The sequence below is a fragment of the Ovis canadensis genome, chromosome 12 (assembly GCF_042477335.2).
Source record: "Ovis canadensis isolate MfBH-ARS-UI-01 breed Bighorn chromosome 12, ARS-UI_OviCan_v2, whole genome shotgun sequence".
NCBI lineage: Eukaryota > Metazoa > Chordata > Mammalia > Artiodactyla > Bovidae > Ovis > Ovis canadensis.
The window spans coordinates 53,974,012-53,987,490 of NC_091256.1; the positions used below are offsets into that span (position 1 = coordinate 53,974,012).

At 42.3% G+C, this 13,479-nt stretch overlaps 1 protein-coding gene across 4 annotated transcripts in view; it reads right to left on the minus strand.

The window, feature by feature from the left end:
* The window catches only part of UBE4B (ubiquitination factor E4B), a 120,378-nt gene that overhangs the window by 79,224 nt on the left and 27,675 nt on the right, over nt 1-13,479 (minus strand). For 3 of the 4 annotated variants that reach the window (XM_069545728.1, XM_069545729.1, XM_069545727.1), the window contains one exon: nt 5,423-5,609. In XM_069545728.1, coding sequence (XP_069401829.1) covers nt 5,423-5,609 — 187 coding nt within the window. Of the gene's footprint in view, nt 1-5,422; nt 5,610-11,332; nt 11,446-13,479 lie in introns of all 4 variants that reach the window. The other variant, XM_069545730.1, reaches the window with a different exon arrangement.

Sequence of the window (13,479 nt, forward strand, 5' to 3'; positions counted from 1 at the left end):
TTAGAAAAGACCATGATGCTGAGAAAGATTGAAGGCAGGAGGAGAAGGTGACGACAGAGGATGAGATGGTTGGACGGCATCACTGACTCAATGAACATGAATCTGAGCAAACTCTAGGAGACAGTGAAGGACAGAAAAACCTGGTGTGCTGCAGTCCATGGGATCGCAAGAGTCGAACATGACTGAAGAACAACAAGTAATACACATGCTATGTTGGCGGGCAACAAGAGCTCGAGGAAAAAGTGTCTATGTCAGATACAGGATGAACGTTTAGACAAGGTGGTCATCGCTTCCCAGCCTTTTGGCTAAGATCAAGTGTAGACAAGGTGGCCTTTTTGAAAAAGTGACATTTGGGTAAACATATGAAGAGTAGAAGGAAAATGCCGTGTGGATTTTAGGGTATAAGCATTCTAGGCAAAGAAACAGCAAACATAAAAACCCCCAGCAGGTACCATGGTTTTCCTGGTGGCTCAGTCAGTAAAGAATCCACATGCAATGCCAGAGACCCGGGTTCAGTCCCTGGGTTGGGAAGATCTGGAGAAAGGAATGGCAACCCACTCTAGTATTCTTGCCTGGAGAATCCCATGGACAGAGGAACCTGGCGGGTTACAGCTCATGGGGTCTCAAAGAGTTAGACAGGATTGAGCAACTAACACACACAGACACACAAAAACAAACACAAACAGGAACCATGTCTGGAATGTCCCAGGAACAGAGGGGAAGCCAGCACATTTGTAGCTGAAGGAGGAAGAAGGGCAAAGAGAGACGAGGACAGGTTCAGGGCAGGACCTCATGCAGCCCCAGGTCGAGGTAAGGACTCTGACTTTCATTTCGATTGAGGCCAGAAGACAACAGAAGATGATGTGACCTGTCTTAGGAGGGGTTTATTTTCTGTTTCACTTAAATCTATTAAGTAAGTTCCTGAAAATCTGGGCTTTCCTTGTGGCTCAGCTAGTAAAGAATCCACCTGCAATGCAGGAGACCTCGGTTCGATCCCTGGGTTGAGAAGATCCCCTGGAGATGGGAAAGGTTACCCACTCCAGCATTCTGTCCTGGAGAATTCCATGAACTGTATATAATCCATGGGGTTGCAAAGAATCAGACACCACTGAGTGACTTTCACTTCACTTCCTGAAAATCTGTTTATCCAATCTGCCAAGAGTATGGCTAACAATATCTACCTGTTTGTGATTGTGAATAATGATGATTACGAGAAACACAATGGTGACTTAACAGCATAGAGGTGCATCTGCCAAGAATGAACCATTCAGAGTTGCCCAAGTCTGTTGGTTACTGTTGTGACAATAACTATCCTCCTTGCTGAAAAGAATAATGCTTTGCAGTGCTTTAGTCTTGCTTCAGTGGAAACCAGTCTGGCTCTGCATGAACAACAGACTGAGGTAAAGCCAGGGAAGGCACAGAGAGACACGTCTAGAGCCCACTCTAGTAGTCTAGGCGAGATACGCAAGTGCCTTGAACCTGGGCAGTAGCAGGAGAGGCGGTGAGATGAGAAGAGGTGGTGAGAATTGAGTCTGGTTCTAAATTTTGCTGATGGACCTAGGACAGAGGTCAGCAAACCTCAGTCCACAGGCCACACTTACTTATTTTTGTAAATAAAGTTTTATTGAAACACAGCAATGCTCATCAGTTGACACAAAGTCTATGGCTGTTTTGTGCTAGGGGGCAGAGAAGAATGTTTGTGACAGAGACTGCACAGCCTGAAGAGCCAAAAATATTTACTAACTGGCCCTTTAAAGAAAGAATTTGCTGACTCTCAACCTAGAATATGAGGTAAAAAGAAGAGAGAATGTTTTAAGCTTGAAGAAGAGTGAAGTGTTAGTCACTCAGTCGTGTCCAACTCTTTGCAAGCCCACAAACTACATAGCCCACCAGGCTCCGCTGTCTATGGAATTCTCCAGACAAGAATACTGGAGTGGGTTGCCATTCCCTTCTCCAGGGGATCTTCCCTAGCCAGGGATTGAACCCAGGTCTCCTCCACTGCAGGTCGATTCATTACCATCTGAGCCACCAGGGATGCCCATTTTAAGCTTAAGCAACTAGAAAAAAAAATGAGTTATTATTTACTGAGATAGGGTTCTAAGACAAAATAAGATGTAAGGAAATATCACGAACTTGATTTTGAATGTGTTAACTGTGAGACGTGTATCAGATGAACTTCACACTGAAGTTCAAAGAACAGGCCAACTCCGGTACTAACAGGTACCAACTTCGTTAAATTAGAAATACTAATCAAACCCAGGAAACTGGATAAAATTAATAAGAGAATAAAGCATAGAGATAGAGAGGAAAAGAGGTTAAATATTGAGCCCTTGAACCCTGACCTTTAGAAGCTTGGAAAATGAAAAAGACTCATACAAAGAACTAAGAAGGAACAGATGGAGACAGGATGAAAATCAGGAGTGTAATGCTCTGAAGCTGAAGAGAGAGTGTTTCAAGAAGAAGACCAAAGCCACATGGAAGGAGCTGACAGGTCAGACCAGACGGTGACTCAGAGCTGACCACAGGAGGCCTCACCTGATGGGATTCGACTCAGCAAGGTCCAAGGACAGAAAGAGGAGACTAAAGATAGACAACTCATTCTAGAAATTCTGTTGTGAATGGGTGCAGAGAAGTGGGGTGGAAGTCAGCAGGGGATATGAGATCAAGAGAGTTCTTTTTCATTTACTCCCATGATGCGAGAAGGAACAGCATGTACAATGGCTGTTTAAACAAAAATAAAAGGCTTCCACTTGAGATGGAGAACCAGATGAAGCAGAAGAGACGACAGGAACTGCTGTAGCAATGGCTCTGGGCAGTGAGAGGAGATGGGATCCAGGGTACAGACGGCAGCAAGGGCAGGGACAGTTCAACTATGACAAAAACTGGCCGCACATACTGGTTGGTAGTGGAGGCAGGATCAAAGCTGAAGGAGGTAGGTTCCCTTCTGCCTGCGTCTGTTCTCTCCACAAAACTGGAAGCTGAGCCACAGCCAAGAGTGTACATGGAGAAGAGGTGTTACAGATTAGAGAAGGTATGAAACAGACTGAAACAGACTGTGGGAGAGGGAACAGGAAATACCGCACAATTACTCACTAGTATTAAGGGCCCACTTGAGTTTGTGATGATGGCTCTGAAATGAGACTGCTAGTATGGTTTTTCTCTAGCCCTATTTCACAGCAAGAGACCAAGAACAGGAGGGGACTGGGACTTAAGACGAGGATCATACTTTAAGGGACGAAGACAGCGAGAGAGAGGCCAGAGAAGGAGTGACAGCAGTGACTGGCCATGAAATTTCCGCAGGTTGAGGAGGGAAGTAAGGACACGAGGAGGGGGAACACGAGGAAAGTAAAAAGGTGATGGGTCAACGGACTGTAGCCCTGAGGGAACACTGAGGATTTGGGCCCAGAGGGGTGAGCTAAAAAGCCAAAGGTGGTGGTCAGAAAGTCGCTGAGACTGAAAAATCTAGAGTCTGACCGTGGCAGTGAGTGGCTGGAGTCAGAGGGAAGGAAAGGTCACTGAAGGGGAGGAGCTCAAGAAACAGAGAGGTCGGAGTTCTGGAAGGATCATCCCACACAGCTAATGAAATCATCACAAATTAAGACAGAAACAGTGCTGGACAGAAAAATAGCGGACATAACGAGTCCTGTGGGTGAGCAGGCTTTGGAATATAAGCCTCAACAAGGAAGAGAAGTGGAGAATACTGTTAGGTGACACAAGATTCAAACCAATGTGTTTTCAGGGTAGAGGAATGGTCTAGAAGAAGAAACGAGAAAGCAATGGAGAAAGAGGTCAGATCCAGTGAGAGCACTAAGGGGAAGGGACGCTGACACAGTGTGATTTTGCTGGTGGCTGGGCACAAGGCTTTCAGAATTTAGGGACGTGGGGAAGGAAAGGTACATGTGACAAGCCACATAAGGATTAGAGACTGGGAGACGAGGCATGAGGACAGGAGGAGACAGGGTGGCTGACATGAGCGGGCCTAAGGGGCATGCCAAGACGACCTGCTGTAGCAAGGAGCAGCAGGAGCCTGCTGAGAGCAGGCAGGGTTCCAAGTCCCCAGGACACTTTGCTGATGCAGCGAAGTTTTTAAGTCCCTCCCCATCCCACAAGCTCCTCCCTGGACACTTTCCAGCATCCCAGGTGGGGTCTGATCATGGTGAGACAAGCAGCACTGCCGGTGGCACCATAGGCAAAGGCAGAAAAAGGAGAAAACACAATTGGAATCCTGAACCTTTCTCCTAGTAGATCACCACAGCTTCTCTAAGCAGTGTAACCAGGAAACATTTCAGACACAGGCATCGTTTATTACTAACATGTTTTGGCCTGAGCCTCTCTCATTTAATAAGTAGCAGATTTACATAGAAGCATTTATATTTGCCTTAGGAGGGGCCTACAATGATGCCTAACGAGAGTTGTAGTAACAGAAACTCCGCAGATAACTTTTAATCGACAAGTTATCCTAGATCATGAAGATGGATTGTTCAGAGGTGACAGTGCATTAAACAAGAGCAGAGCTGACAATCAGATATTACATTATTAGATGATATGATGATCAATGCAGGTCTCTTAGCACCTGCTTTTTCCTACTTGGAATCTTAACTATTATAATAATTATAAAGTCAATAATTATTACATTTGATAGAAAAGTTCACTTAGCAAAAAGACAGATATCTTAAAAGATACATTTCCCAACAAAGACAACCATGGATATCAACCATGAGCTCGTTAATTATAAAGAAATTAACTTCTACAACAGTTAAACTATCAATGAGACAGTTATAAGACATCATATCAGGTGAACTTATTATGGCTCATTTATATTAATACTTCTGTAGTTAAGAGTTCAAACTTTCATTCTATTTTATTTTCTTTTTGGCCATATTGCAAGGCTTATGGGATCTTATGTCCCTGACCAGGTGTTGAACCCAGGCCCTCAGCAGTGAGAGTACACAGTCCTAACCACTGGACTATCAGGGAATTCCCCAGGCGAACTTTACATACCCTGAAAGTTTAGAGAAAAGGGTCTATGACAATATAGAATGAAGACAATGAAATCCATAATCAGAGGCATTATTCTGACCATTATTTCAATCTTGCATTTGCAGAATATTTTATCTTAAAAAAAAAAGTATCAACCAAAGTCATAAAATCTGCAGAACCAAATTTAGTCTTAAGCTGCTTGCCATCAGAGACAAAGACCTGGCCTTGTCTGAAAAAAAGCATGAAAGTTACAGAAAACAGTCAGCTTCAACACATCACTGTCAAAACATCAAAATGAACAGACGTTAACAAAACACACTGTAATGACCTTAATCTTTGAACCACTGCTTGCAGGATTTTTAAAAGTTGCTGTTCATTTTATCCTGGCGTGGAAATGTCACAACTGTAACAGAAAGCTCCCAGGTATGAAGGTGAGGCTTACCTGATGCACCAATGGGGGAGGTAGCGGGGGTCATGTTGTGGACGTTGAGACCAAGGCTCTGGGAGGGGCCTGGAGCTGATGCTGCTATAGGAGGCCCGGGGGGGTTCTCCCTCTGGGGAGAAGTGAGAGGGGTGGTAGGCTGGGAGGTCTGTCCACCAGCAAGTCGTGCAAGGCGCCTCCGTCGGATCTACAATGAGGGGGAAAGAGGATTCTGTGAAAAACAGCAGAAACAACTCTGCATGAGAATAACAATATTAACGTTATCAATAACCATACCTGAGCATTAAAAACTAAACATGCCTTGAGAAAAAAGGACTCATTTGAGACAAACGATAACTCTGTGTGGCAGTATTTTTATAAGTTACCAACTAACTTTTTAAAAATTGCATCTTAATTTTTTTACCAGCTGTTTATCAAACCTTCTTGAGTGACACTGTGAATTTACAATAAGCATACTAAACTTTTCAACACATTACAGCTCCTTGTTATTGTAATAAAATCCACAGACTTGGTCATTTTAAATAGAATTGAAAACAAATATACACTGTGTCTGGCTGAGTCCCTTAGATGTTCATCTCAAACTACCACAACACTGTTAATTAACTGGCTATATCCCAATGCAAAATAAAAAGTTTAAAGTTTAAAAATATAATAAATATCCAATATAATTCCCTAAAACAATGAGAAAATAACAAAAGTTACATTAAGAGATTTTACTCTCATTTTTAAGAACAAAATGATTAGGTTTAACTTTCAATAAAAATATTATCTATAATTTCCTCCTTACAATTATATCCCAGAGTTACCAAGTGATTACAAATATGTACCACAGAAGCCCAGTGGATCACAGAAATGGTTCTCCCACATTTTGACTGTCATTAATTCATAATCAGGCAATGAACTCTGAGCACCGGCCCTCCCACACAGTGGGCATATCTGACAATTATGATAAAGTTTCTGGCTCTAAGTGGGCATCAGAGAAGCAAACCAATTAGGCTGCTCACACTCTTTCCATTATGAATAAGGAAGATAAAAAAGTTAAATTACAGCAAATGTTAATGGGGATGGACACTGTCTGAAGTAAGAATTTATAATTCATTCTAACATTGGTGGAAATCTGCACCTTCCATGGTTTAGACAACAGGAATGTCCTGACTCTTGGCCCCAAAGTTGAGAAGCCTCTCCTATAAATGTATCTATCAAGGAATTTATACAAAATCCTGAAGTTGTTTGGTTTTTCAACTATCTCCTTAACTAGATTAAATTCCTTGATGAAAAGAATTATTAACAGGGCTTATTTATTTAAATAAAAACTGATGCTTCTAGTAATGTTTTCAGTACTTTACACCTTACTATTTAATCCTCATAATAACCCACTGAAGCAGGTACCTATGTACATTTTGTATATGAGCAAACTGAGGTACAGACAGGTTAGATGTCTTGCCTAACGGGTCAGTGGCAAAGCTGGAATCTGAACTCACTAAAATCTAGCTTTAGTGTCTGTGCTCCTATCACTAAAGCTGGCCATATCCAGGGGTCTCAAAAACGCTTTCAGAGGGTCTGTGAAGCCAAACATTAAGGCATTTGCCTTTTTCACTCTCATTCCCCTGTGTCAAGTGGAGTTTTCCAGAGGCTACATGACAAGTGTGCTACAGCAAATTAGATAAAAAAGTTAATGAGATTCCAGCTGTCTTCCATTAAATTAGACATTTAAGAGAATTGCGAAAGTAAAAACAGTGTCACTGAATTTGTTCTGGAAAACGTAGTTATTTTCGTACAGTTCAGTTCAGTCACTCAGACGTCTCTGACTCTTTGTGACCCCATGGACTACAGCACGCCAGGCTTCCCTGTCCTTCACCAACTCCTAGAGTTTGCTTAAACTCATGTTCATCGGGTCAGTGATGCCATCCACCCATCTCCTGCTCTGTCATCCCCTTCTCCTCCTGCCTTCAGTCTTTCTCAGCATCACGGTCTTCTCCAATGAGTCAGTTCTTTGCATCAGGTAGCCAACGTATTCATGCTGAGCTTCAGCTTCAGCATGTCCTTCCAATGAATATTCAGGACCGATTTCCTTTTGGATGGACTGGTTGGATCTTCTTGCTGTCCAAGGGACTCTCAAGAGTCTTCTCCAACGCCACAGTTCAAAAGCATCAATTCTTCTGCACTCAGCTTTCTTTATGGTCCAACTCTCACATCCATACATGACCACTGGAAAAACCATAGCTTTGACTAGGCAGACCTTTGTCAGCAAAGTAATGTCTCTGCTTTAAAAAGCAGAGACACTGTCAAGGTTTGTCATAGCTTTTCTTCCAAGGAACAGCTATCTTTTAATTTCATGGCTGCGGTCACTGTCTGCAGTGATTTGGGAGCCCAAGCAAATAAAGTCTCTGTTTCCGCTGTTTCCCATCTATGTGCCATGAAGTGATGGGACCAGATGCCATGATCTTGGTTTTTGTATGATGAGTTTTAAACCAGCTTTTTCACTTTCCTTTTTCACGTTCATCAAGAGGCTCTCTAGTTCCTCTTCACTTTCTGCCATAAGGGTGGTGTCATCTGCATATCTGAGGTTATTGGTATTTCTCCCAGCAATCTTGATTTCAGCTTGTGCTTCATCCAGACCAGCATTTCTCATGATGTACTCTGCATATAAGTTAAATAAACAGGGTGACAATATACAGCCTTGACATACTCCTTTCCCAATTTGGAACCAGTCTGTTGTTCCATGTCCAGTTTTAACTGTTGCCTCTTAACCTGCATACAGATTTCTCAGGAGGCAGGTAAGGTGCTCTGGTATTCACATCTCCTGAAGAATTTTCTATAATTTGTTGTGAACCACACTGTCAAAGGCTTTGGTGTAGTCAATAAAGCAGAAGCAGATGTTTTTCTGGAACTCTCTTGCTTCTTTGAGGATCCAAATGATGTTGGCTATTTGATCTCTGATTCCTCTGTGCCTTTTCTAAATCCAGCTTGAACATCTGGAAGTTCTCAGTTCAGGCACTGTTAAAGATAAGCTTGGAGAATTTCGAGCATGTAATTTAAAACTTTGATACCATGTAAAATAAGTGCAATTATGTGGTAGTCTGAACATTCTTTGGCACTGCCTTTCTTTGGGATTGGAATGAAAACTGACCTTTTCCAATCCTGAAGCCACTGCCGAGTTTTCCAAATTTGCTGGCATATTGAGTGCAGCACTTTCACAACATCATCTTTTAGGACCTGAAATAGCTCAGCTGGAATTCCATCACCTCATCACTAGCTTTGTTTGTAGTGATGCTTCCTATGGCCCACCATCATGGTTATCTGGGTCATTAATATCTTTTTTGTACAGTTCTTCTGTGTATTCTTGCCACTTTTTCCTAATATCTTCTGCTTCCGTTAGGTCCACACCATTTTTGTCCTTTATTGTGACCATCTTTCCATGAAATATTCCCTTGGTATCTCTAATTTTCTTGAAGAGATCTCTAGTCTTTCCCATTCTATTGTTTTCCTCTATTTCTTTGCACTGATCACTGAGGAAGGCTTTCTTATCTCTCCTTGCTGTTCTTTAGAACTCTACATTCAGATGAATGTATCTATCCTTTTCTCTTTTGCCTTTAGCTTCTCTTCTTTTCTCAGCTATTTGTAAGGCCTCCTCAGATGACCCTTTTGCCTTTTTGCATTTGTTTTTCTTGGGGATGGTCTTGATCACTGCTTCCTGTATAATGTCACGAACTTCTGTCCATAGTTCTTCAGGCACTCTGATCAGATCTAATCCCTTGAATCTATCTGTCACTTTCACTGTATAATCATAAGTGATTTGATTTAGGCATACCCGAATGGTCTAGTGGCTTTCCCTATTTTCTTCAATTTAAGTCTGAATTTTGCAATAAGGAGTTCATGATCTGAGCCACATATGAATGAAACAACAATCACAGAAAACTAACCAAGCTGATCACATGGACCACAGCCTTGTCTAACTCAATGAAACTATGAGCCATGCCGTGTAGGGCCACCCAAGATGGACGGGTCATGGTGGACAGTTCTGACAAAACGTGGTCCACTGAAAAAGGGAATGGAAAACCACTTCAGTATTCTTGCCTGGAGAACACCATCAACAGTATGAAAAGGCAAAAAGATATGACACTGAAAGATGAACTCCCCAGGTCGGTAGGTGCCCAATATGCTACTGAAGAAGAGTGGAGAAATAATTCCAGAAAGAATGAAGACACAGAGCCATAGCAAAAACAATGCCCAGTTGTGGATGTGACTGGTGATGAAGTCTGATGCTGTAAAGAACAATATTGCAGAGGAACCTGGAAAGTTAGGTCCATGAATCAAGGTCAATTGGAAGTGGTCAAACAGGAGATGGCAAGAGTGAACATCGACATTTTAGGAATCAGTGAATGAAAATGGACTAGATTGGGTGAATTTAATTCGGATGACCATTATACCTACTACTGTGGGCAAGAATCGCTTAGAAGAAATGGAGTAACCCTCATAGTCAACAAGACTCCAAAATGTAGTACTTAGGTGTAATCTCAAAAATGACAGAATGACTCTGTTCATTTCCAGGGCAAACCATTCAACATCACAGTAATTCAAGTCTATGCCCCAAGCACTAATGCCGAAGAAGCTGAAGTTGAACGGTTTTATGACGACCGACAAGATTTTCTAGAACTAACACCAAAAAAAGATGTCCTTTTCATCATAAGGGACTGGAATGCAAAAGTAGGAAGTCAGTTATTTTCATTTAAAAACATGTTATTGATATTAACACTGCTGTTGTTTGTTCAGTCACCAAGTCCAATTCTTTGTGACCCCATGGACTGCAGCATGCCAGGCTTCCCTGTCCTTCACCATCTCCTGGAGTTTGCTCAAATTACCATTGAGTCGGTAATGCTATCAAACCATCTCAACCTCTGCTTCTCTCTTCTCCTTTTGCCTTCAGTCTTTCCCAGCATCAGGGTCCCTTCCAATGAGTCAGCTCTTCCGATCAGGTGGCCAAAGTACTAGAGCTTCAACTTCAGCATCAGTCATTCCAGTGAATATTGAGCGTTGATTTCCTTTAGGATCAACTGGTTTATCTCCTTGCTGTCCAAGAGACTCTCAATTCTTCTCCAGCCAACAATTTGAAAGCATCAGTTCTTCAGCACTCAGCCTTCTTTATGATCCAACTCTCACATCTGTACATGACTAAAGGAAAAAACCATAGCTTTGACCATACAAACCTTTGTTTGCAAGTGATGTTTCTGCTTTTTAATATGCTATCTAGGTTTGTCAAACTTTCCTTCCAAGGAAAACAAGCTTTCTTTTTAATTTCATGGCTGCAATCACTGTCTGCAGTGATTTTGCAGCCCTAGAAAATAAAATCTGTCACTACTTCCACTTTTACCCCTTCTATTTGCCATGAAGCAATGGGGCCGGATGCCATGATCTCAGTGTTTTGAATGCTGAGTTTTAAGCCAGATTTTTCACTCTCCTCTTACCACCTTTAACAAGAGGCTCTTCAGTTCCTCTTCATTTTCTGCTACTGACATATCATGGCTTTTATTAATTTTTTAAAGAATTAATAAATATTTTTCTAAATTTCTCAGTTTTCACTTCTCTGAAGTGAAGTGAAAGTCGCTCAGTTATGTATGACTCTTTGTGACCCCATGAACTATACAGTCCATGGATTTCTCCAGGCCAGAATACTGGAGTGGGTAGCCCTTCTCTTCTCCAGGTACTCTTACCAAACTAATATGGTAAAATACTGATGTATATAAACCACCTAAACAAAAAATCATTGGGAGCCTCAATATTTTCTAAAAGTGTAAAGAAGACCTGAGACCAAAACCTCTGAGAATGGTTACACTTCCCTGGCTGCCTCTTGCTCACTTATCTTTATCGCTCTAAAACCTAGCTTGGCATCCGGTCTCTATAAGTGCTTACCAGCCAGAACTGGACAGGGGAGGGGAAAAGCAGAAGTCATCACCAGTCCTCATCGGAGGACTGGAAGTGGAAGTTGTCACCAGTTCTGTGATGAAAAACTCAGTGATGGAGCACTGCAAAGAGCCCAGTGACTAGTGTTACTTGTCAGCAGAAAATTTCATTCACGTTAGCTGAAAAAGTTAATAATCACCAAAGCTTAACCACTGTTTTAAAAGCAGTAATATTCATTCCCACTGAGTTTTCACCCCCCTCAGAACCCACTGCCATCAGTTTACAAAGTTAGCACTCTGAAATAAAACTAAACACGAAAAGGAAGTCAAGTTGCCTATCCTACACCAGGCCCTGGAGCAAGAAGTGGCAATCCACTCCAGTATTCTTGCCTGGGAAATCCCGTGAACAGAGAAGCCTGGCAGGCTGCAGTCCATGGGGTCACAAAGAATTGGACGTGACTGAGCACATGCCATGTGCTTTTCTGACATGTTCTGCTGTATTAATTTCCCAGGAAATAATGAGGAGAGGATCAGTTTGCTGTTCACTTAGTGCATTAACTGGTAGGGGTGTAATATAACTTCTCCCTCTCAGGCAACTTAAAAAAACAAAATTTGCTTCTGTAATGAAAGGAAACAAATCAAGAGTCACTTCTGTACTAGCGAAGGTCAAGGCAAAATTAGCCTCTAGGGCTTTAATGAATATGACCCCTGTGTAAAAGTGAAAGTCACTTAGTCGTGTCTGACTCTTAGTGACCCCATAGACAGTCCACGGAATTCTCCAGGCCAGAATACTGGAGTGGGTAGCCTTTCCCTTCTCCAGGGGATCTTTCCAACCCAGGAATCAAACCCAGATTTCCTGCATTGCAGGCAGATTCTTTACCAGCTGAGCCACAAGAGAAGCCCATGACCCCTGTAAGAAAGTTAAAAAAAAAAAAAAGTAGAAATTATTATTTATTTTTTGGCCCCACCACACAGTTTGTAGGAACTTAGTTCCCTGACCAGGGCTCAAACCCATGCTCTCAGCAGTAAAAAGCATGGAGTCCTAAACAATGGCCCACCGGGAATTCCCTATAAATTATTTATTACTGTGATTAGATCCACCCAAAGTTATCTTTTCAACAGCTGTGTCTTGCTAACATGAAATTAAATTGCAGTTATATATATGTTAAACGTTGGTTGCCTAGCAACAATAATTGTATATCCAGTTTAACAGAAATAAGAATATTTGTCTTAAAAATAAAAAGAAAGAAAAACTTCAAGAAACTAACAAAGTTGTTCTCTCATGAACACTTCACTGGAGTGGATGGGGGAGGTGGACCAGAAAACACCCCTGCCCCAAACTGTTCCCAGCCCAGTGAGCAAGCCAGAGAGACAGGGTCTGTGTTCAGCTTCCCTTCATCTCCTCAACCCTAACTATTTACCACCAAGTCCTGCTCCTTCCACATGAGTCTACTTTCTGTTCTCAGCTCCTCTGCCACCATCTTCTCCAGGCCACCACCCTCTCTTACCAGGACCTCTGCAAAAGCTTCTTAATGGATCTACCTGGGTCCAATCCGGCCTGGTGGGCAACAGTTAACAGGACTGCAAAGAGTCACACAGGACTGAGAAACAGCATGCACACAAACACTTTCAAAGCTTTGTGAGTGCTAAGTCGCTTCAGTTGTGTCCAACTCTTTGTGACCCTATGGACTGTAGCCTGCCAGGCTCCTCTGTCAAAAGGATTCTCCAGGCAAGAATACTGGAGTGGGTTGCCACTCCCTTCTCCAGGGGAGTCTTCTCGACCCAGAGATCGAACTTGAGTCTCTTCTGTCTCCTGCACTGGTAGGTGAGTTCTTTACCACTAGCGTCACGTGGGAAGCCCGTCAAAGCTTTAGATTTCTGAAATGCAAATTAAAAGCACAAGAGACAGGGTCTCTGAGCTAACACCTCACAGGCACCTTAGGATGGCTACTATCAAACCAAAAAGACATAAAATAACAACTGCGAGCAAGGGTATAAAGGAATTGGAACACTTGCACACTGTTGGTAAGAATGTAAAATGGTGCAGCCACTATGGAAAACAGAATGGCAGTTCCTTAAGAAATTAAAAATCTAATTACCATATGATCCAGTAATTGCACTTTTAGGTATATACCCAAAAGACCTGAAAGCGGGGAC